The sequence below is a fragment of the Erpetoichthys calabaricus genome, chromosome 3, assembly GCF_900747795.2.
Source record: "Erpetoichthys calabaricus chromosome 3, fErpCal1.3, whole genome shotgun sequence".
Lineage (NCBI taxonomy): Eukaryota > Metazoa > Chordata > Cladistia > Polypteriformes > Polypteridae > Erpetoichthys > Erpetoichthys calabaricus.
Genome location: NC_041396.2, coordinates 263,979,942 through 264,001,273, shown reverse-complemented (window position 1 = coordinate 264,001,273; position 21,332 = coordinate 263,979,942). Strand labels below are relative to the sequence as shown.

General features: G+C 37.6%; 1 protein-coding gene across 1 annotated transcript in view; it reads left to right on the top strand.

Annotated features, from left to right (window-relative positions):
• Window positions 1-21,332, top strand: part of dnah2 (dynein, axonemal, heavy chain 2) — a 518,592-nt gene that overhangs the window by 85,481 nt on the left and 411,779 nt on the right. Inside the window, 3 exon segments of the mRNA XM_051924101.1 lie at window positions 8,123-8,269; window positions 14,530-14,686; window positions 16,164-16,403. Coding sequence (XP_051780061.1) covers window positions 8,123-8,269; window positions 14,530-14,686; window positions 16,164-16,403 — 544 coding nt within the window.

Sequence of the window (21,332 nt, the reverse complement as noted above, 5' to 3'; positions counted from 1 at the left end):
TGGAGAGATCTTAAAATGGCTCCTGATGGAGCTTGAGAGGTGCTGCAAAGAGGAATGGGCAAAATAGGCCAAGGATAGGTGTGCCAAGCTTGTGGCATCATATTCAAAAAGACTTGAGGCTGTAATTGCTGCCAAAGGTGCATCGACAAAGTATTGAACAAAGGCTGTGAATACTTATGTACATGGGATTTCTCAGTTTTTTTATTTTTAATAAATTTGCAAAAACCTCAAGTAAACTTTTTTCACGTTGTCATTATGGGGTGTTGTGTGTAGAATTCTGAGGAAAAAATTAATTTAATTCATTTTGGAATAAGGCTGTAACATAACAAAATGTGGAAAAAGTGATGCGCTATGAATACTCGCCAGATGCACTGTATATATATATATATATTAAAATCTGCTTTAAAGGTTCACGTTTTTTTTTGTAGTGTGTTTACCAGTTTTTAATTTCTCAATCTGAAATAGTTAATAAAAGAAACTGCATAGTCCCAATAACATTGTAACCGTATTATTTCTGCAGTTTGAACAAAGGAATTACATCTGTCTATATCAATGAAAATGAAACATGCTTGCAGGATTCCTAAAGAAAATATTAAACAAATGTAAGCCAAAAAATATATACAGATGGTGAACATTCTCGGATCCTTAACTTGGATTGCATGTTATTACAGTTTGTATGTATGTCAATGATTATTTTTTAATGTCAAGGAAGATAAGCTGGTCAACATGCTGAGCTTTCAGGACACTTCTCTGTGTGGTAACGATGTCTCCTGCATTGGAGAAAATTTTCTCCTCAGAGATGCTGGTGCCAGGAATGCACAGGAAACACTTTGCTACTCTGGATAATTGAGCCTTCGTTCTCTACTTCACTGAAAGGGTGCATATCTTTGCACATGAAATAGAGTATTGACTGAATTATTTTGGTTGCATGAGTTGAGGTTGGTGCTAACTTCAGTCTGTGAATTTGTTTCAATGTGAGTTGAGAGGGCTCCACCTGCTTAATGTTTGCTGCTCCTATAAATTTTGCGGACTTCCACTCTGTGTGCTGTGGGAGCCTGTCTGACTCCTCTGGATTCAACCATCGGTGGTAACATTACTAGTCAACTAGGTTTGTCGCTACCCGATCTGCGCACACATATTGTGAGCTGGGGGGCTGATCGCACCCCTACAGGATATGGACGCTTCTCTAAAAAACGCTGAAAGACTACCTTCATATTGCTCCCTTGCTTGCTGGGCTTACTTGCGGCTGCTCTGTCGCGCGATATGCTTCCCGCACGGTACTTCGCATACTTAAAAACCTGAACAGCACCTGTCGTTTTTTGATTGATTGTTTGCCTTTCTCTCTCTCTGATATTCTCTGCTCCTGATGCGCTCTCCTTTGAAGAGGAAGATATGTTTGCATTCTTTTAATTGTGAGACGGAACTGTCATCTCTGTCTTGTCATGGAGCACGTTTAAACTTTTGAAAAAGAGACAAATGTTCGTTTGCAATGTTTGAATAAAGTTCCTGTCTCTACAACCTCCTGTGTTTCTGTGCAAATCTGTGACCCAAGCGTGGCAATATGTATTGAAAGCCTACATACAACCGCGGTCTACCCTTATCCTACTTACTGTCTCAGTTTATGTTACATTAGCAGAAGATAAATTACAACACAGCTATATAGCGTTCAGAGGTTTAAACACAAAACAAAATGAACCATGAGAGCCTTGAATCTTTGCCGGAAAACTAATGATTAAAAATTGATACAATGTTTTTGAGAATCAATATAGTATCACAAAACATAATATTGCAATACTCAATTGTATCAATTTTTTAAAACCCCAATAATGCATATTTTTGTTTAAGTGTACATTTTTCATTTAATTTTACTCAGAACTTGTTCTTTCCTTCTCTGGTATTTTTTTCTGCTGAATTATCATGCAACTTTTGTTTTACTGAAATGTTAGATTAGTAAGATAAATGAAATGGAAGTTTTCAACTAAAATTTGAAAAACTAAAAAGTGTAGCTTAGGCTATAGGACAATTTAATTACTGATTGTTAGATTTGCATCAGACACAGCGAGTTGCTGTAAATGACATCTTGAGCAACTTATATTTCCCAACTCATTGGATTTATTTTATGTTGACAGGTAAATAATATACAGCATATGTTATTTATTTTTCTGAAGATTGAAAGTTTGTTAAGGGTCACTATATAGGTACTGTACATTGATTTTTATTCATGATTTATAAACTGGGAGACAGACATTACTCCAAGGCTTATAAGGTAATGTCCCACAAGGATTATGCTGTAACAATTTGAAGAAAAAAAATCTCCAATTAGTTTTCAAGCATGGCAGACTCATTTTCTGATCTGAGACAATCTATAAAAATTAATCCAACTGAAATTCTTAAAATGTGTTGTGGCCACCACGGGGTGCACCTATGCCCCAAACCCCGCAGACACTTTATTTTTCCACAAATACATGCCACAGGCTTTCTCTTGCACTTAGGTCTGCACAAACACCATAAACTCTTTCTTTTTCTTTTTCATTAATCTTCATTTCCTTGTATCTTCCTCTTGCTTCAGTCTTTTCCACTCCACTCCACAGTTCCTGAGGCTTGTCCACCAGCTCTGAATGAAGCCCTTAGTGAAAAGAGGTGTCTCCTTTTATCTGGAGCGCACTTCTAGAGCCATGACCACTCACTGTGGAAGTACCTCCGGGTCAGACAGACCCCACTCCAAATAGAGACGTTTACTTCGAGCAGCATCCATGGTGTCCAGCAGGGTTGTACTTCAGGGCTACAATACCCAGGTTACCCTTCTGGTGTGCACATGGGTGCTCGAGCTCCAGGACTTTGACATCTGGCAGCTTGGGGGAGCATGCTGTTCTGATAGCCATTCTCTCCCTGTTTATCCACTTTACAGGGATTTTGCGAAGACACAAAACCCACCAACCTGGTCGGCCGTCCGTTACAATGTGTATTTACCATTAGTTTAAACATATGGAGTGCAAAACTATTTCTTTTCCCATTCTGTTCATGTGTCCCAGCTGCCTCTAACAGATGATTTTAATTTTAATCATACAAAAGTCCTTTATTTTTTTTAAATCACTACAAACTCAAAATACCTCCTTTCTATAAGGACATTTAGATTGCTGCATACTGTCTTGTAGATCTGAGTCCAAAATATGACATCAGTATCTCCTGTATTAATTGTACTGTGTTTGTTATAATTAAATCATTCACATGCAGTACTTCCAAAACAGGCTTGGGTTTCTCTGAGACTGCATTTGAGTAAGTGGATTCAGAAAATTCATGAACAAAATATTTAGTGAATTGTGGTAATGTTGTTTAAGAATTTTTTTTCATGACTGTTACATTTTACAATCATTTATATAAAGTTTGCCAAAATATACATTCACTAGGCAGTCACTACATGTTGAGATGGACAGTCCAGACCATCTTATTCTTAGGAACAGGTCCCAGGTCCTCCTAGAACAGTGTTTCTCAAACTCTGTCCTGGGGACCCCCTGTGGCTGCAGGTTTTTATTCCAACCAGATTCCTAATCAGTGACAACACCTGATAACACTGATCTCATTTAATTAGCTGGTATTATTTTTTCTTTTATTCGACATTCAGAAAAGCATAGCAGCATGATTTTTACATTTATAAGACATTTATAAATATTTCTGCTTTTGCTATAGATTTAAATGCTTAACTTTCTTTTGTTGATTTCATTATACTTTGCCCTTTCTCTGTGCAGTTTTTCCCCCTTCGTTGTATCTTATTAATGACAATTAAAAACGAGTTGAGCAGACACCCAGGTAAACAACACTGAATAATCAAAGGCTGCAACTACTTTAGCGTCAGACCCACTAATTAGTAAATAATGGATTAATTAAACAATTAGAACACCTTGAAAAGTAGAATGAAAATCAAGATGAAAAAACTGTTAAAAAGAAAAAAAAATACATTATTCCTATATAACTGCTTGGTACATTTTAATATTTTTTTTTTTTTTAGCAAACTTAGTTTTCTAATTAATATATTGTTCCCTAAACACAGAACTTGGGAAATATCAGTTCACTTAATTAGCCCAGGAGTTCAATTAAAAACAGAAGCTGGTTGGAACAAAAACCTGCAGCGACAGGGGGTCCCCAGGACCGACGTTGAGAACCCCTGTCCTAGAAGTTTCGCAGACCCCCTGGCCAGGCGACAGATGTAAAACCTCTTGCCTGTCCCTCAGTTAACTGCTGGATCTTTTCTCATTATGCTGTGCTTAGCACACCTAACTGGGGAGCTTATTATCTACATTCCCTCACCACCTAAACTGGCTCCTCTTTACCAGAAGCATGCAAAATAGAAAAATGGCATGTAGCCTCTAAAAGACCCATAAAACCAGGCCAGGGCCTGCATGAGACTGCCTAGAATCAGGGCCGTCTTAATGCATGGGTACGCCGGGCAGTTGCTCAGGAGTCTCACGAGCATAGGGGCCCCATGCTAATCTATGTATGTTGTGACTTGCTGAGTGGTTGTGTAGGTAGGGGCCCCAGTGCACTGCTTTGCCCAGAGGCCTATAATGCTGTTAAGACGGCCATGCCTAGAATAGGTTTCACATTAGGCAATCTGACCTCCTAACTAAAGCCTCCCTGGGCTTCAGAAATGTTCTAAAATGTTTTAAAGTTCAAATGTTCCAAAATACAGTATATCAAAATGCCTCACAAGGAAAAAGAAAACCATAAAAAAACTCTGCCTTGAGAAAGAAGTCCAGAAAGAATCTTTATAAAAGAAGAATTTATTTATGTAACATATAAACAAAAGAAGAACAGAAAAATGTCAACAATACAACAAAACAGTAAGGCAACCCACAGCAACAAATCTTAATCCATAATCAAAATCCAGGAACAGAAGCAAAAATCCAAGAAGCCACAAAATCAATGCCTACAAGGAACAGCACTCTCCAAACATTAGACAATCAATAAACTGCTGTTGAATTCGTCCTTCTCACCTCAGTATGAATGCAGAGGAAAACCCAGCAGCAGTAATGTCAAGGCAGCCCATCGAGAAGGGGTTCAATCAACAAGACACAACAAATTACTACACATTTAAAGATATAGAATTCAAATAATACATCTCTATATATATAAAATCCAATGTCTGTTTGTCTGTATGTACAGTCATATGAAAAAGTTTGGGAACCCCTCTTAATTCTTTGGATTTTTGTTTATCATTGGCTGAGCTTTCAAAGTAGCAACTTCCTTTTAATATATGACATGCCTTATGGAAACAGTAGTATTTCAGCAGTGACATTAAGTTTATTGGATTAACAGAAAATTTGCAATATGCATCATAACAAAATTAGAGAGGTGCATAAATTTGGGCACCCCAACAGAGATATTATATCAATACTTAGTTGAGCCTCCTTTTGCAAATATAACAGCCTCTAGACGCCTCCTATAGCCTTTGACGAGTGTCTGGATTCTGGATGGAGGTATTTTTGACCATTCTTCCATACAAAATCTCTCCAGTTCAGTTCAATTTGATGGCTGCCGAGCATGGACAGCCTACTTCAAATCATCCCATAGATTTTTGATGATATTCAAGTCAGGGGACTGTGACAGCCATTCCAGAACATTGTACTTCTCCCTGTGCATGAATGCCTTTGTAGATTTCGAACTGTGTTTTGGGTCATTGTCTTGTTAGAATATCCAACCCCTGCATAACTTCAACTTTGTGACTGATGCTTGAACATTATCCTGAAGAATTTGTTAATATTGGGTTGAATTCATCTGACCCTCGACTTCAACAAGGGCTCCAGTACCTGAACTAGCCACACAGCCCCACAGCATGATGGAACCTCCACCAAATTTGACAGTAGGTAGCAGGTGCTTTTCTTGGAATGCAGTGTTCTTCTTCCGCCATTCAAAGCGCTTTTTGTTATGACCAAATAACTCAATTTTTGTATCATCAGTCCAAAGCACTTTGTTCCAAAATGAATCTGGCTTGTTTAAATGAGCATTTGCATATAACAAGTGACTCTGTTTGTGGCGTGAGTGCAGAAAGGGCTTCTTTCTCATCACGCTGCCATACAGATGTTCTTTGTGCAAATTGCACTGAATTGTAGAACGATGTACAGATACACCATCTGCAGCAAGATGTTCTTGCAGGTCTTTGGAGGTGATCTGTGGGTTGTCTGTAACCATTCTCACAATCCTGTGCATATGCCGCTCCTGTATTTTTCTTGGCCTGCCAGACCTGGGTTTAACAGCAACTGTGCCTGTGGCCTTCCATTTCTAGATTACATTCCTTACAGTTGAAACTGACAGTTTAAACCTCTGAGATAGCTTTTTGTAGCTTCCCCTAAACCATGAAACTGAATAATCTTTGTTTTCAGATCTTTTGAGAGTTGCTTTGAGGATCCCATGATGTCACTCTTCAGAGGAGAGTCAAAGGGAAGCACAACTTGCAATTGACCACCTTAAATACCTTTTCTCATGATTGTACACACCTGTCTATGAAGTTCAAGGCTTAATGAGATAATCCAACCAATTTGTTGTTGCAAGTAATCAGTATTGAGCAGTGAAATGCATTCAAATCAGCAAAATTACAAGGGGACCCACATTGTTGCACAGCCAGTTTTTCACATTTGTTTTAATTTCATACAACTAAATACTGCTTCACTAAAAATCTTTGTTTGGAAAACACCCCAGTACTCAGATGTTCCTAGGAAATGAAAGACATACCACTGTTATCTTTTTTGTTGAAATTAGAGTAAATTATTATGCAGGCTGAGAGGGTTTCCCATACTTTTTCATATGACTGTATGTCTGCTTTTCACAAGAGAACTACTTAATGGATTTAGATTGGGGTTTTTTTCTAATTTGCTTGAACATTCCAGTCGATTTTGCGATTTCTCTCACCATGCTAAGAATCATAGTTCGCTTGCAGGAGCGATATATTTGCGCTAATCCAAGAGAGAGGCTGCGGGCTGAGGGGAGGGGGAAGTGTGACATCAGGAGTGGGGAGCTGGGCGGGGCCCTCTTCACTGTCCTATTTCACTACTACGTGGGCAAAGCCACGGGGGACGGCTAGTGATATATAAATAAACACAACAAAAGTGATGTACAAACATGAGAAAGAATTCAAAAATAACCAAAACAATAACACAGAGAATACACATAAGCCAGTGAATAAACCCTGGCTGAAAAATAACAGTCATATTGGAACCTCATTTCAGAATCATAATACTTTATAAATCTCAAAGGAAATTACTTATGTTACAACTGTACAGATAGACAAAGGCACAAGTAACACAAAGAACAAAATATAAAATATAAACATATAAAGTAAAATAGAATATAAAATATCAAAATAAACTACACTCAATCCTCATTTACTATGCTCTTCAGGTATGCGGTGAATTAAATATAATAGATACTATACATCTGAGTCTCTTACCAAATCCCTACCTTACTAAACAGAATAGGCTACTAGTTTTTATAATCCCATTCATTTGGTCACCAGCCAGCCATTGGCACAGTATTTGGTGATGGGGATTGTAGACGAAGTGGATAATCTAAAGCTTCGTCCAATGACACCACTCCTGTTTAAGCAACGTGGCCTATTGTGAGTGTGCACTTCCACCAGAATGTGGGTATGCAGGTCCACCAAGTTGTGTTTAGGAATACCAAGACACACAGCTGAAGCTTGGGTGAATCTGCCAATTTATTGAACATGTAAGCACCTAAGATTTGCAGCTGTGCTTTTGACACACAATGCTGTCCTCTAGTCTTACTCAAACTATGACCTCAGGTGCATACTGGAGGATTAGAATTGGTACCTCTGGATTAGAGTGGCCTACTGCTCACAAGTAAAGGCTGAGCAGCTACCCCAAGTGTAGGAGCTCAAGAACCTCAATTGTTTGTTCACCAGTAAGAATAAGAATGATCATGAGATAGACCGATGCCTTGGTGTAGTAGCTCTAGTTATGTTGATATTGTACCATTCAGGGCTGGTGTATTAATAACTATTTTTAAATAATTATTTTTGGCGTTTTGCACATTTAATGAAACACTTATTGTTTTTCTTTTTTTGTTTTCTGTCTGTTTTCAAGTTTTCCTTCTGCTTGTCTCTTTTCAGAGATCTCCTTAAAATGTTTAATGAGATTCACTACTGGCAGCGTCTTTACTTTGAAGTCCCACACTTTGTGATGCCAATTTACCATCGCAGAGATGACCTAAGGACCCTTCGGGAGAGTGTGCTGCTTGTGGTTCGAGATTATAACCGGTAAGGGAGACAAAGACATCACTACCTTCTATAATTTGCATTATTTTTATTGCTTTTCACATTAAATGCTGCCTTGTCAGGTTACATGTGAAATTTAAAGTACACATTCCACGGTCATCTTGGGAGTACCATAACCTTTTTCTGGCATCACTTTTTAAAGTGGCTACCCTATGGCAGACAAGTTACTTTTAGACGTGGTGTTGTTGCTGGGGGTGTTAGATTTACTTATGCAGAAAGGTTTCTGGAGCTTAAAGCTTTGTAAGCAGGGCTTCCTGGACTGAAATCCATTATGCGGATTTAACAGCTACTATTTAAGAACTTAAGCATTCCCCAAAGGGGAACTTATTTAATGTGTTAGTAAATCTGCCTGCGGGCTTTCAGCACCCCACCTCTCATAAACAATTTAACATACAAGCTTCTTTCAGCTAAGCTGGCTGAATTATACATGCAGTCCTCCTTTAACCTCCAACTTAAGATAGATATACAGTATGTTGTGCCCCATCATTCAGGGCATTGGAGTTTCAGTCAAATTTATTTTCAGTCAACACAATCTTTTAGACAGGGATTTTTGTCAGGAGGATGTTAAGTGCTTTACACCTGGAAAAAAATAAAATCCTGGAATTCACTTATTGGCTTATTCCATGTACAGAGTGCAGTAAAATTCTTACTTGCATGCAATTGCTACTTCACTCTGGCACCATAATTAGTGAGTATAACTACCTGACCTCAAAGACCTGTGTCTTTCTGCACTAAAAAATCTCCAACGCATTTATTATTGCCAATGCAAATTAAACCCAACAAGACATTAACACTTCTGAGAAAAACACAGCTTTCTGGAAAGAAAGGATGTCTGTGTTTGCAGGGTTTCAAGTATATACAGAGATGAATGTGTTTTCAAATGTAAATATCCCAATGTCTTGGAGAAATAGTGTATTATAAGAACAGTGTTATCATTTCTATTTATTTTGCCATTTCAGAATACAGGCATCAACTTTATATACCCCTTCATGAAGATTGCCTTTCATTCAGTTCACCGTTCCTTATAGTACAATGAAAGTATTTTTGTTTAGTTCCACTACTGCAGAGGTGTGCAGTGACAATACCATGCAAGGTAGAATGAGACAGCAGACTCAAATTAAACGGACATACAGTACTTACATTCTTCAGCCCACATAATCTAGTTCAGTGTCAAAAAGGGCTGGAAGCATTCTTAGAAGTCCAGGATTGCTTTCTCCTTTGAGGTCAGTACAAGGTGGCAGTTGGTTTCAGGGCACATGAGGTCACACATCCATACTCACTGACTGGGATCAACTTAGAGCTTACAATTTACTTAACCTGCTTGTCTCTGAGGAAGTATGAGAAAAACTGAAGTACTGTCACCAGCAACCATTTGCTTAGGGTCTCAGCCTTCTCCATGTCAAGTCCTCTCACAATGAACCATCTTAGCTGGAAGAAAATACTTCTCTAACTTTGCTAAAGGGAATTTCCCTTAAGTCAGTTGAACAGGAAGCCTCTTGACTTCTGTTACAACTGGAAGGATATTATGTTACAGTGTGACAGGATGTGTCTCTCAACCTTGCTGGTCTCTCACCACAACTGACCATTCTGTGAGCATTCTCAGATAAGCCTGTAAATGTCACTGGCAAGGACTTACTCAATGTCCTGTCCCTCTTTATATTACATCCTGTTGGCTATGAAACCAGGACCTCTGAGTCAGAAGAGCATGCTTAGTCAGCTTTGCTAAAAGGAAATGGCAAGTGAAGTCAAGTGAAGTGGCTTTGTTGTCATACCATCAATACATGGTATTACAGTGTTCAGTGGCATGAAATAATGTTCCCAAGGACCGCAGTGCAAACTTCACTTCTCTTGGAGGCCTTGGGATTGTGACCAAGTTCTCCATCTGAGGATATGAAACAGAGAAGGGTAGGACCCTTAACTGGTAACAAGTATGTTGAGGAAAATCCACAGAGTCATGGAGTCAATATGCAAACTCCACATAAAAACAGAGTGGCATGAATTTGAAGTCATGACACTAGATCTGTGAGACAGAAGGGTGTCACTCTGATGTGCAATTACTATGCAAACCAATGATAATTGAAAGTAAAGGCAGTGTGGCATAGTGGTTCAGGCGTTGGACTTCATATTATTTCCTGCTATTGACAGCATGTGACCCTGAGCAAGTCACTTGACCTGCCTGTGCTCGTAACTGGTAAAACCAAAAGAAATGTAATCAATTGTATCTCAAATCGTGTAAGTCACCTTGGATAAAGGCATCAGCCAAAAAAGTAAATGTAATGTAAATAATTAAATATGTAACCATTTCAGATTAAATAAATATGAAATAAAATCATACAACATGTATTAGACAAAACAATTAAAAATAAGACAGTAAAATGTACCCCTAAGACCTAAAGTTCAGTCTCTGATAGAAGCCTGTTTTCTGAGCAGTAAAGTTCTGACATGACCTGAATGTATGATAAAACCATTCTCTTACAAAGCTTCCATATGTTTTGAGTGGAGGTTCTTCGATCATTTCAGGTTATTTGTTCTCATTGATTTAGAAATCAGATAGATAGAAAAGCTTTAGCATAAGGCAAGGTCACTGTCAAGTTTGCTTTGATCTTATGCAAAGCTTCTTTTGTTAAAATAATGACAAAGAGAGATCATAAAGACTTGGGGTCCTGAGGGATGCCCCTTTTAATGTCCCAAGAAAATTAAAAAAAAGAAACAAAAGAAAGCAGCACAATTGCTGGGTATGGTTTTTCAGCTCAAAGGTTTTAGCTCGCGATTTGAGATTTGACCTCCTTGACAGCTTTTGATACTTTGATGTAGTGGCAGATTGAGTCCAACTTGAAGGTGTATTATTGCCACCTGCTGTATAGTACTGTGAAGCTGAACAGGCAGCTTCTGGGATTTCTGATCAGTATTCTTTTTAAAAAGGGCAGGAGGCAGAGCTAGTGACAATTCTCAGGAAGTGACATCACGATTCTTCCTGTGGGAGTACTTCCACTCTGTAGAGGTCAGTGCTGGTGTCACCTTATTAATCTTCCCCCTTTATTTCCCATGACAATAACTCCTCATGTGTGTGACACCTTATATACTATATTTTATAGTACTTAAAATAAAATATGCCATCATAAGGGTCTTTAGAAGGCAAACAAGAGTATAGTGCTAGGAACAGGATGAAATCTGATATTGTTTTGAAACAGAGTCTCCAGGGATTATTGTGAATAACTAGAAGACCAGGAGATGTAAGCAAGAGACAAAAATCATAGTAAGTGCCAGGTATGGGGCAAAATCAAAATGTCAAGGAATAGAGCACAACTGAACAAAAAAGGTATGCATTACCAAAACAAACCTTATGCTTGACCTAATTGAACCAAAGCTATCGATCATTAAAGAGTATTTTTTTTTATGAAACCGAGGGACAATCTTAAGTGGGACCGCAGCCATATTTATACCATTACTCCAATAACGTCAGAAGCACAATGACTGTGGTCACGTGATACACAAATTGTGTTACATAAACAGGTAACAGGAGAAAATCTAAATAAATCATTTTTTTACAATAAATTTCAAACCGTTGGGGACCTCCAAAAACAAGTTAAAAATGGAGAATATATTTAAAGTTTTTTTGCTATTTATTTGGGCTGTTGTCGTGGAATCATCCCAGGTCATACATTTTTCTGCTGTGAACCGGCAACGTCTGGATAACAAGGTCCCACAGAAGCAGCTTCTCTGAACTGTAAGTTAAAGGAGAATTCCCCTGACTGTAAGCAATACAAAGTGGAGTTCTTCCTGTTAACGTTAGCCAAGCTCTATCTCTCATTCAGTGCCCACCATACTGCACAGCACCACCTCTACAATTTGGCAGTGCTGTTATGCATTGGTTGTTGTCACTGCCTCACAGCTTCTGAATCCTAGGTTCAAAAACTGGCTAGGAACACTGTCCCTTTGGAATTAATTTATTCTTCCTGTGTTGGTATGGGGTTTTCTCTGGGAACTTTGGTGTTGCTGCTGCTTTTCTCATACCACGTGTTCAATAAATTGGCAGATCTAAACTGGGTAGTCTGGATGTGTACATAAGAATCATGTTACTATTCAATATACAATAAATTTAAAAGAAAGTAAACACATGTAGTCTTGCATGTGTAAAGATGCTCCAAAAGCAGATTGACGGTATGAGATGACAGCAAGAATCAGGATCTGTATGGGTGGAAGAGAGGAATCAATTAAGAGAATGGTATCTGAATATAAAGGCTCAAATCTTGTCCTTACTATCTTTATAGTTTTATAAAAAAGATGTGTTTGAAGAAAATAGTTTATTGTGATAAAGCCCCTATGGTATTTAATATTTATCTCATTACCATCTAATTATATACAGGATTATATCAGACTGAATTCTGTCTTGACTGCATCAGGTACAAGGCAGAAAGAAGTCCATTCCCAGGGATATTCAGGCTTTCACTTATATGGAACCATTTTATTTTAAAGTCACCAATTGAATTAATCTGTAAGGCTTTGTGATCTGAGAGAAAAAACCCCAGATACAGGGAGAATATGAAAACTCCACTCAGAGAATGACTAGATGAGGATTCAGACTCCATCTTCTGAAGTTTTGAGGAGGCACAAATCACTGCACTTTAATACACTGCCTGGCCAAAAAAAAAGTCGCCACCTGGATTTAACTAAGTAAATAGGTATGAGCCTCCTATTGGTTAATTACTGCATGGGCAATTATCTTTCAGCTGGCAACAAGTTATTTAACCCCAACTGGTGCAACGAGTTGCTTCTCATTTCTTAAACAACCATGTCGAAAGACACATCTCGTGGTCGTGGAAAAGATGTTAGTCTGTTTGAGAAGGGTCAAATCATTGGCATGCATCAAGCAGAGAAAACATCTAAGGAGATTGCAGAAACTACTAAAATTGGGTTAAGAACTGTCCAACGCATTATTAAAAACTGGAAGGATAGCGGGGAGCCATCGTCTTCGAGGAAGAAATGTGGCCGGAAAAAAATCCTGAATGATCGTGATCGGCGATCACTTAAACGTTTGGTGAAATCAAATCGAAGAAAAACAACAGTAGAACTTAGGTCTATGTTTAATAGTGAAAGTAAGAGCATTTCCACACGCACAATGTGAAGGGAACTCAAGGGATTGGGACTGAACAGCTGTGTAGCCATAAGAAACCCACTTAACAGTGAGGCAAAACGGGAAAAAAAGACTTCAATTTGCTAGGGAGCATAAAGATTGGACTCTGGAGCAATGGAAGAAGGTCATGTGGTCTGATTAGTCCAGATTTACCCTGTTCCAGAGTGATGGGCGCATCAGGGTAAGAAGAGAGGCAGATGAAGTGATGCACCCATCATGCAAGATCTTGGTAAAAAATTAATGCAACACTGGATGGAACTAAATCTTGTGACATTGCAGAAGCTTATCGAAACAATGCCACAGCGAATGCGTGCCATAATCAAAGCTAAAGGCGGTCCAACGAAATATTAGAGTGTATGACCTTTTTTTTTGGTGGCGACTTTTTTTTTGGCCAGGCAGTGTAGTTGCATCAGAGCATTTGGAAAAAATGAAACAAAAATGAGGAAGTAAAATTAAATATGCATCATGAAACAGAAAAGAATTAAAATAAGAATTTTAATCAAAAAAATCGAATTTTTGAAAAGTGTATTTTTAGTGTGTTTCTTTTTCTTTTCATATCTTTATTTGTTTCAGTGACTGATAAAAATTTTGGTCATGAACTAAGTAAATTAGAAAATGTTGGAAATATCTTGTAAAAGCACCTTCTAGTATAGTTATCACTTCTGTAATGTCACCAATCTATTATTTTTTAATTGAATCCTCATATTGTAAATAGAAATGTGTTCGTCATTCCTAAAATGTGTGGTTTTGGAGATTATAATTTGTTAACTCTCTGGTCTGTCCTAAAACTTAGAAATTGCTAGAAAGACTGTCATAGTGGCTTAATGTAATTGCTGCCTCACAGCTTCAAGGACACAAATTCAGGTCTGGGCTGGTGACCGTCTGTATGGGGTTTGCACATTTTCCCCATATTTGAGTATTATCCAGACACTCTGGTTGGCTGCCAGAACTTGGAAATGTCCAGATGAAGTTATTGGGCAGGTCCAAAATGGCTTGATATGAGTAAGAAAAGATGTGTTCCCTGAGAAGGATGTTCTGTCCTAGATCATTTCTAGGTGTGTTTTATTTGACAATTGTTCTAACTCTGTTCTTATTTAATGTGCTTTAGGATCATTGAGGCTTTATCTCCTGAAGAGATAGGATTGTTCCGTGAACGCATCCGCTTCCTCGACAAAAAGATCCAGCCTGGATTGTCCAAATTACTTTGGTCAACTAAAGGTGTATCAAATTTATTCATCACTGACTGCAGGTTTCATGCTGGGAAGGTAAGCTTTGCTCATGAACAGAAAGAGGCTTTTAGTTTATTCTGTATATGACATCTTTTGTCAGCATGCCAATAGAGCGAAGGGATTGCCTCTTATATCTTCACTTTTATTTTTAAAATAGTGACTTTTACTAGTCAATGGCTTGCCGAATTTAACTGAACATGTTGCCAATGAAGCCATCAGGGGTGTATGGAATAGAAACCATTCTGATAAGCATTTTCTTTCTATTTTTTTATATTTGTGTTGCAATTTTGTAGCAGGTACACACTTGTTTAAATAACACTTGTATTTTGCTCTAGAATTGTTGTTTTTCAAGGAGGTATATGACACTATGGTATGTGCTGTGGCCTCCCAGGTCCAGGGATTCTGTTTTTAATTCATGGCCAGGTTACTGATTGGGGAACACATCTTTTTTGTGTCCAAGTGAATTTTTTTTAGGGTACTCTAGTTTCTTCCCAAATTTTAAACATGTGCATTAGGTTGACTAACATCTTTATATTGATTGGGTGTGAGTGAGTGTGGATATGTGATTGATTATTGATCAGTCTAGGCATATTTTCACACATGTACCAGAAACTGCCTGACAATGCTCTAATGATAATGGTAGGTCCAATAAAAAGAGATAGATAGATAGATAGATAGATAGATAGATAGATAGATAGATAGATAGATAGATAGATAGATAGATAGATAGATAGATAGATAGATAGATAGATAGATAGATAGATAGATAGATAGATAGATAGATAGATAGATAGATAGATAGATCAACCAATTAACTTACTTACTGACTTACTTTATTTGTACCAAGATGAAAACTTAGTTTTTTTTCTTTATGAGCTGAATAAACAAATAATAAATACACACCACAGTTAATAAAAAAGAAAGAAAGATAGCTGGATATCTTTGCGTTGTTCCCCTTTACAGCCTTATATTGAAATTTATTTGACAAATATATTGCACAGAGGGCATGTCCCTCCACTGAAATGATAACATTTTAGGAGTATAAATGTATTAAGTTAAAAAATTAGCATGAAAACATAGCACCATGAACAGATAAAAATTGCTTAGCATACTCCGAACATTCACTTCACTTCTGCTCAGTGTCTGATGTGTTGGATTTCAAGCTTGACAAAGTGAACCACTCCTTGGCAAATGCTATGTAACAAAACACACTGAGAGCATCTCTTCTGCTGCATGGGAATAGCTTGCTCTCCAAGTGCTGCTGTAATTTAAGAACATTATGTTTAGCAAAATGTAAATGCCAAAGTCTCCTCAGTAAAAGACGACAACATTCTAAATGTATTTCAATACACAATATCTCTTAAAGGAAGATTATATATTAACATTATTATGGACAAGCAAAGATTATAAATGTAAAAAACTTAGAATTGTTAACTTAGGTTTTATTGAATAAGTTTTTTTTTGAGCAATGCTCACACCTACAGCTTTTTCTTCTTCTGTTTATGATCCTCAGGTCCAGACAATTGTAGATGAATACAAGGCTGCAAATGCTATGATTTCTCGCAATGCTTGTCAGATCAGCGAACTACTCTTGGTGTGCATAGATGGGAAACGCATCTATAAGGACTTGGAATTTGAGGAGGATCAGTTGACGCACCAAGAAAGAGTCCAGCAACGGTTGAAGAGCATACACAATGACATTGTTGGCATAATGAGTCGAGTATATGAGACCTTCAAATCAGATGGCCCAGAGGTAACATATTGATGTTTTGCTTTTGAAAAAAATTACAGTACACCAGGCTCTATACCACTGTGATTCCCTATGTAATGTTACAACTGAATATCCTAAATATTTCATTTTTCTCTATGCTGTTGTATGTTAGGTATGAGGTTGCACTCTGTTGGTATTAATTGACCTAATGCGTGCCAAGAAAACATTCCCCACCCGATTACATTGTCATCACCACTCAGCACCATTGACATGAGGCAGGATATCTCCTTGGATTCAAGCAGTTTATTCAAAATTTTGAACTCCCTATTGGCTTGTCACAGCAAAAATCAAGATTCATCTGACAAAGTGACTTTTAGTGTTTTAAGCAGCAAGTATGCTGTGTTCACCAGTGACCTTGTTCTCAGAATATTATCCTGTAAATTTGCTGTATGACAAACATTTTTTTCCCAGCACACCATGATGCTTTGCAAAGCCAATGTGGTATCACAAAGCTATATTAGCCATGCGCAGATCTTTCAAGCATGTGTACTGTAAGTGCACTCTTCCTTACATTTTAGTCACTGCTCGATCTGCTTCGCGCATGTGTGATGTTACTACTCTAGCAGGATGTACAGCCCTCATGCGTTTAATTAAACAACCACAGAGTATTTTCATTTCAGGGTTAAATCAGCTGACTGTGGTGATAATACTGTGAAAATGCTTTGTTGTTCTGCATAGATTCATTGTACGTCACATCTTCACTGCTGTATTAAGCATGCTGTGCTCTTTATAATGCACCACAGATCAAGTACTGACAGGCACTGCTCCCCTTGGTATATAATGCTGATCCCTTGCATCATGGGCTCTCTGGGAGTGCTGGCACACACCGGTACGCATGCATTGTCTGCCAGTACTCTAGAGCTCCAACAGGGAAGTACCAGTGTGGAGTAGCACAAACCGATCTTGAGGCAAGTGGATGCAGGTCAATTGTAGGAGCAATTAGCCATGCTGCACAGTGCCTAGTCAGAACAACCCTTAAAGGAGCTTGACCCCAAGAATAAGAAAATATTTCAGACCTTGTGAAGTAATGATAATAATCACAAAAGATTTATAACTATTTACAAGGAGTTTGTACCTTTTTGATTAAAGATAAAGGTAGGAAGCATCTGGCCAGATAGTTTGGAAACAAAAAAGACATGCCAGCTGCGTCTGATCTATCTGAGCAAATGCTTTAATAAAATAAGAACAAAATAAGAATGATAGTTTAGTATCACAAACTATTAATAACTACAATAAGTAAAATAAATCATACATTACATCTAAATGTCCTTAATCTGTTTTTTATATATTTTTAATTTATTTATTTATGTAACTGTTTATGGCTCCTTCATTTTTAACATATTTTGTTTTTGCTCTTCCTTCTCTCCTATCTTCTCTATTGCTTTTCCTGTCCTCCTCCTTCATTGCTCTTATTTTTTCTATTGCTTGTTTTCATACCATATTTTGCTGCTTACCTTTGTTTAAACACAATTTTCTACAGTGTCCTTTTCCAACACTGACTGACCTGTCTAATATCATTAAATTTCACATTGATACTCTTCCAGTCTATTACTGTGTATCTTCATATCTCTTGCAGGAGGAAGATACAATTTGTAAATTAATTATTGCAGTGAATTATAATTTACTTTGTTGTGGTTTTGTTTAATGTTTTGTCATGAGCTCAAAAGGAAAAAAAATCACGTCTCAGCTTTCTGTACACTATAAAGAGTATTTTTTCAGCATTGACTTAGGTTGAAGTGAGGCTAGGTGTGGGGTCACAGGAACATCAGTGGAGTGGGAATTGTGATTCATGGGGCAGTCCTCTTCTTGGAGCTGTAGAGTTCTGTGGTGTTGAGGAAACTAAATTAAAGGAAACTTATTTTGGCTAGTATATGTACACCAAACTTAATTTCCAGTATCACTTTTAATAGACTTGTGTGTACTAAATCCTGATTTAGGTAATCGTCAACTGCAACTACAATATCAAAAAGTAATAAATTTAAAATTTTATCAAGGGTCACAGCCACTCAGAAATGTTAAAACCAACTTTGCAGCTGTTTCAGTAATGTCTTACCTGTCTCACTGTCCATACTATATCATGCATATTCAACTGTAGGGACCTCTATGACACTGGAGATGCCATTACTTCCAAACGTTTATGTTAACCCAGTGTATCAACAATAGGGGGCTACACAAGTGCGTCCTTTCATGCCTATAAGAGACTGCAACTAGATAAAGAATTGACCATCTGGCTTTTCAGTTTGCTAGTAACAGTCAAACGGCGACATTGACTTAAGTTTTCACCCATATATTATATTTATTTGCATAAAAGTCAATGGGAACAAATATAAGCAATACACAGAATTATGCAACCTGGGTGGGTTTGTGCAGTCTTCATTCAGTTCTAGATGATAACTCTCAAGTGGCCCCTCTTCTTCAGCTGGAAATTATATATCCATAGTCAAAAAATGAAATGAGAAATAAAGAACCCGCAGAAAATGTCTGTAGCAGCAACAGACAAAATGCTACATTTCAGTGTCCGTTTCATTAGAGAGACTCTTTGCAAATGTCCATTTTTGTTCTATTTTTACCAAACAGTAACAAGACTGATCCCTTAGTAAAAGTGTCAGAAAAGCAACAACTAAACCTTATAAATGTGTGTCAGAAAAATGAGTAACTGGACTGAGAGAACTGTTTTTGAAAAAAGTCTGCTAAAAGTCTTATCACACACATGAAACACATGGCATTACAGTTTTCATGTCTGTTAACAGAGAACGCTATGACATTTTACAGTTTATCAAAACACAGAAAGCCTTACTAAATAATTATCACACAGTGAAGTAACTGAGCAAAATACTCGAAATCCTGCTTTGTCTTTAAGATTTCCCAGAACACACTGCACTCCTGTTCAGCTTGACTTTTGGCCTAAAGGCCTATCTCCTGAGCTTTGTCAGTTGTAAAGGTTAAAGTATTACTCCTGTACATCCACTAATGTAACCCACAATTCAACCCAATAATGATGAGTTTATAACATTCATCTGTAAACAAGTTCATGTTTTCACTTAGATCAACTTGTTTCCAGAGGTACCTGCATGAACATTCTAGAAAATACTTAAAAATTTATTTGACAAATCACTAAATATGCTTCACATAAAAATAAATTAACTTGAAGTTAAAGCTAGAAGGGCATCACAACATTACTAATGTTATAAATTGGGTCAGTTTGCTAATAATTTTCTTTTGTTTCTCTGTTGTGGTTTCTTGGAGGCTTTCTACAACCCCTGGCAAAAATTATGAAATTATTGTTGGAGCCATGTTTCCTGTCAATCAGCCAGGTGCAACAGCTCTTTGAGGTCTGCAAGTGCTTGCTGTTAACTGCAGACTAATTGGCCTGTTTAGGCTGGTGCAGGGAATTGTTTTAAAAATGCAAATTACCAGCTGATTCCATCATTTTTTCCTCATCATTGAACACCACTTTCATTTCATTTTTTGAGGTATGTCTTATAATGTTAAAATGTTCAACTGTTAAATAAAATAGTTTTGTGTCATATCTGTGATTTTTGTTTTTGCAACAAAGTAAAAGAGCTGAATGAACATTCTCCAAGAGTAGTGATTCCATTCTTTTTGCCAGGAGTTGAGAAAGAAAGAAAGAAAGAAAGAAAGAAAGAAAGAAAGAAAGAAAGGAAGAAAGAAAGAAAGAAAGAAAGAAAGAAAGAAAGAAAGAAAGAAAGAAAGAAAGAAAGAAAACAAATAAACTTTATTTGTCCCCAGGGGGAAATTTGGCTTTTAACAGAAGCATATAAAATAAACAAATATCTATTGTGACACATGTGCATCTGAGGGTTACCTTCTGTGGTAAGCACTATCCACTATCCACCCTGCGACACCAGGAGGTGTGATCTCTGACTCTCATATCTCTTGCATCACTTACAGCTTACAGAGAAGACGCCCACTGAGGGCTACTGACCCTGACCCCACCCACTTCCGGACTCCATATTCCAAGCACCCCTGCGTGAGTCCCGACTGGGTTGCCTTGTGATTGCCACTGCCACCTGGCATACTGGGGATGGAACTGCTCCCTATTCCTGGCTATTGCTGGTCCATCCATTACTTTATACTGGCCGGGTACAAAATTATTTTCTTGTCCAGCAGGCCAATTCATCTCTTTTTTCTCTGGCCTCCCATCTGGGCAATGAACCCTGTTCCCTCCCGGTCTGGGTGCCCATTTTCTTCTTACACCCACCATAACAGCTTTCCACTTTCCACCTCCCCATCAGACCAATCAAAAGAATTTGCTGGACTTAAAAAAGCAGGTGGGCAAAGACCAGCAAATCAATTCTGAATTTAACATTGACAGAACAATTGAAATCTGTAAAATCAAGCAACAGCAAGTTTACTGTGCTTTGCGAAAAGGGTCATCATTACAAAAAAGAATTCAAGTTTTTGACCACAAGAGAAGCAAAGCAGGTAATTCTTAAGTCATGGTATTCTCATTATGTGCACAAAGAAAAGGCTAATAATAAGAATTTAGCTCAACAAATTGGAAGGGAGGATGTTTAAATCCAATTGCAAAGATTAACAATACAGTCTGAACTAAACTTAGCAAATACAAAGAAATTAGTAACCTATTTAAAGAATATTATAAAACTTTGTACAGATCAGGGTATAATGAAACTGAGACTTATACCAGTGATGTTGAGGATACAATAGAAATGCAGCAGCTCTATACACTGTGCACAGAGGAGCCAGATAAATTATTGAGGCTCTCCAAGATCCTTGATACTATAAATTCCTTACAAAGCAAGAAACCCCCACAAATTCTCATGGCTATCTAGCAGAATTTTATAAAAAGCTATCTATTAAAATAGCTCTTTGAATGTTAGCTGTGTTTAAGGAAGGTAAAGAAGGTATTTGTATTCTTAAAAACACTAC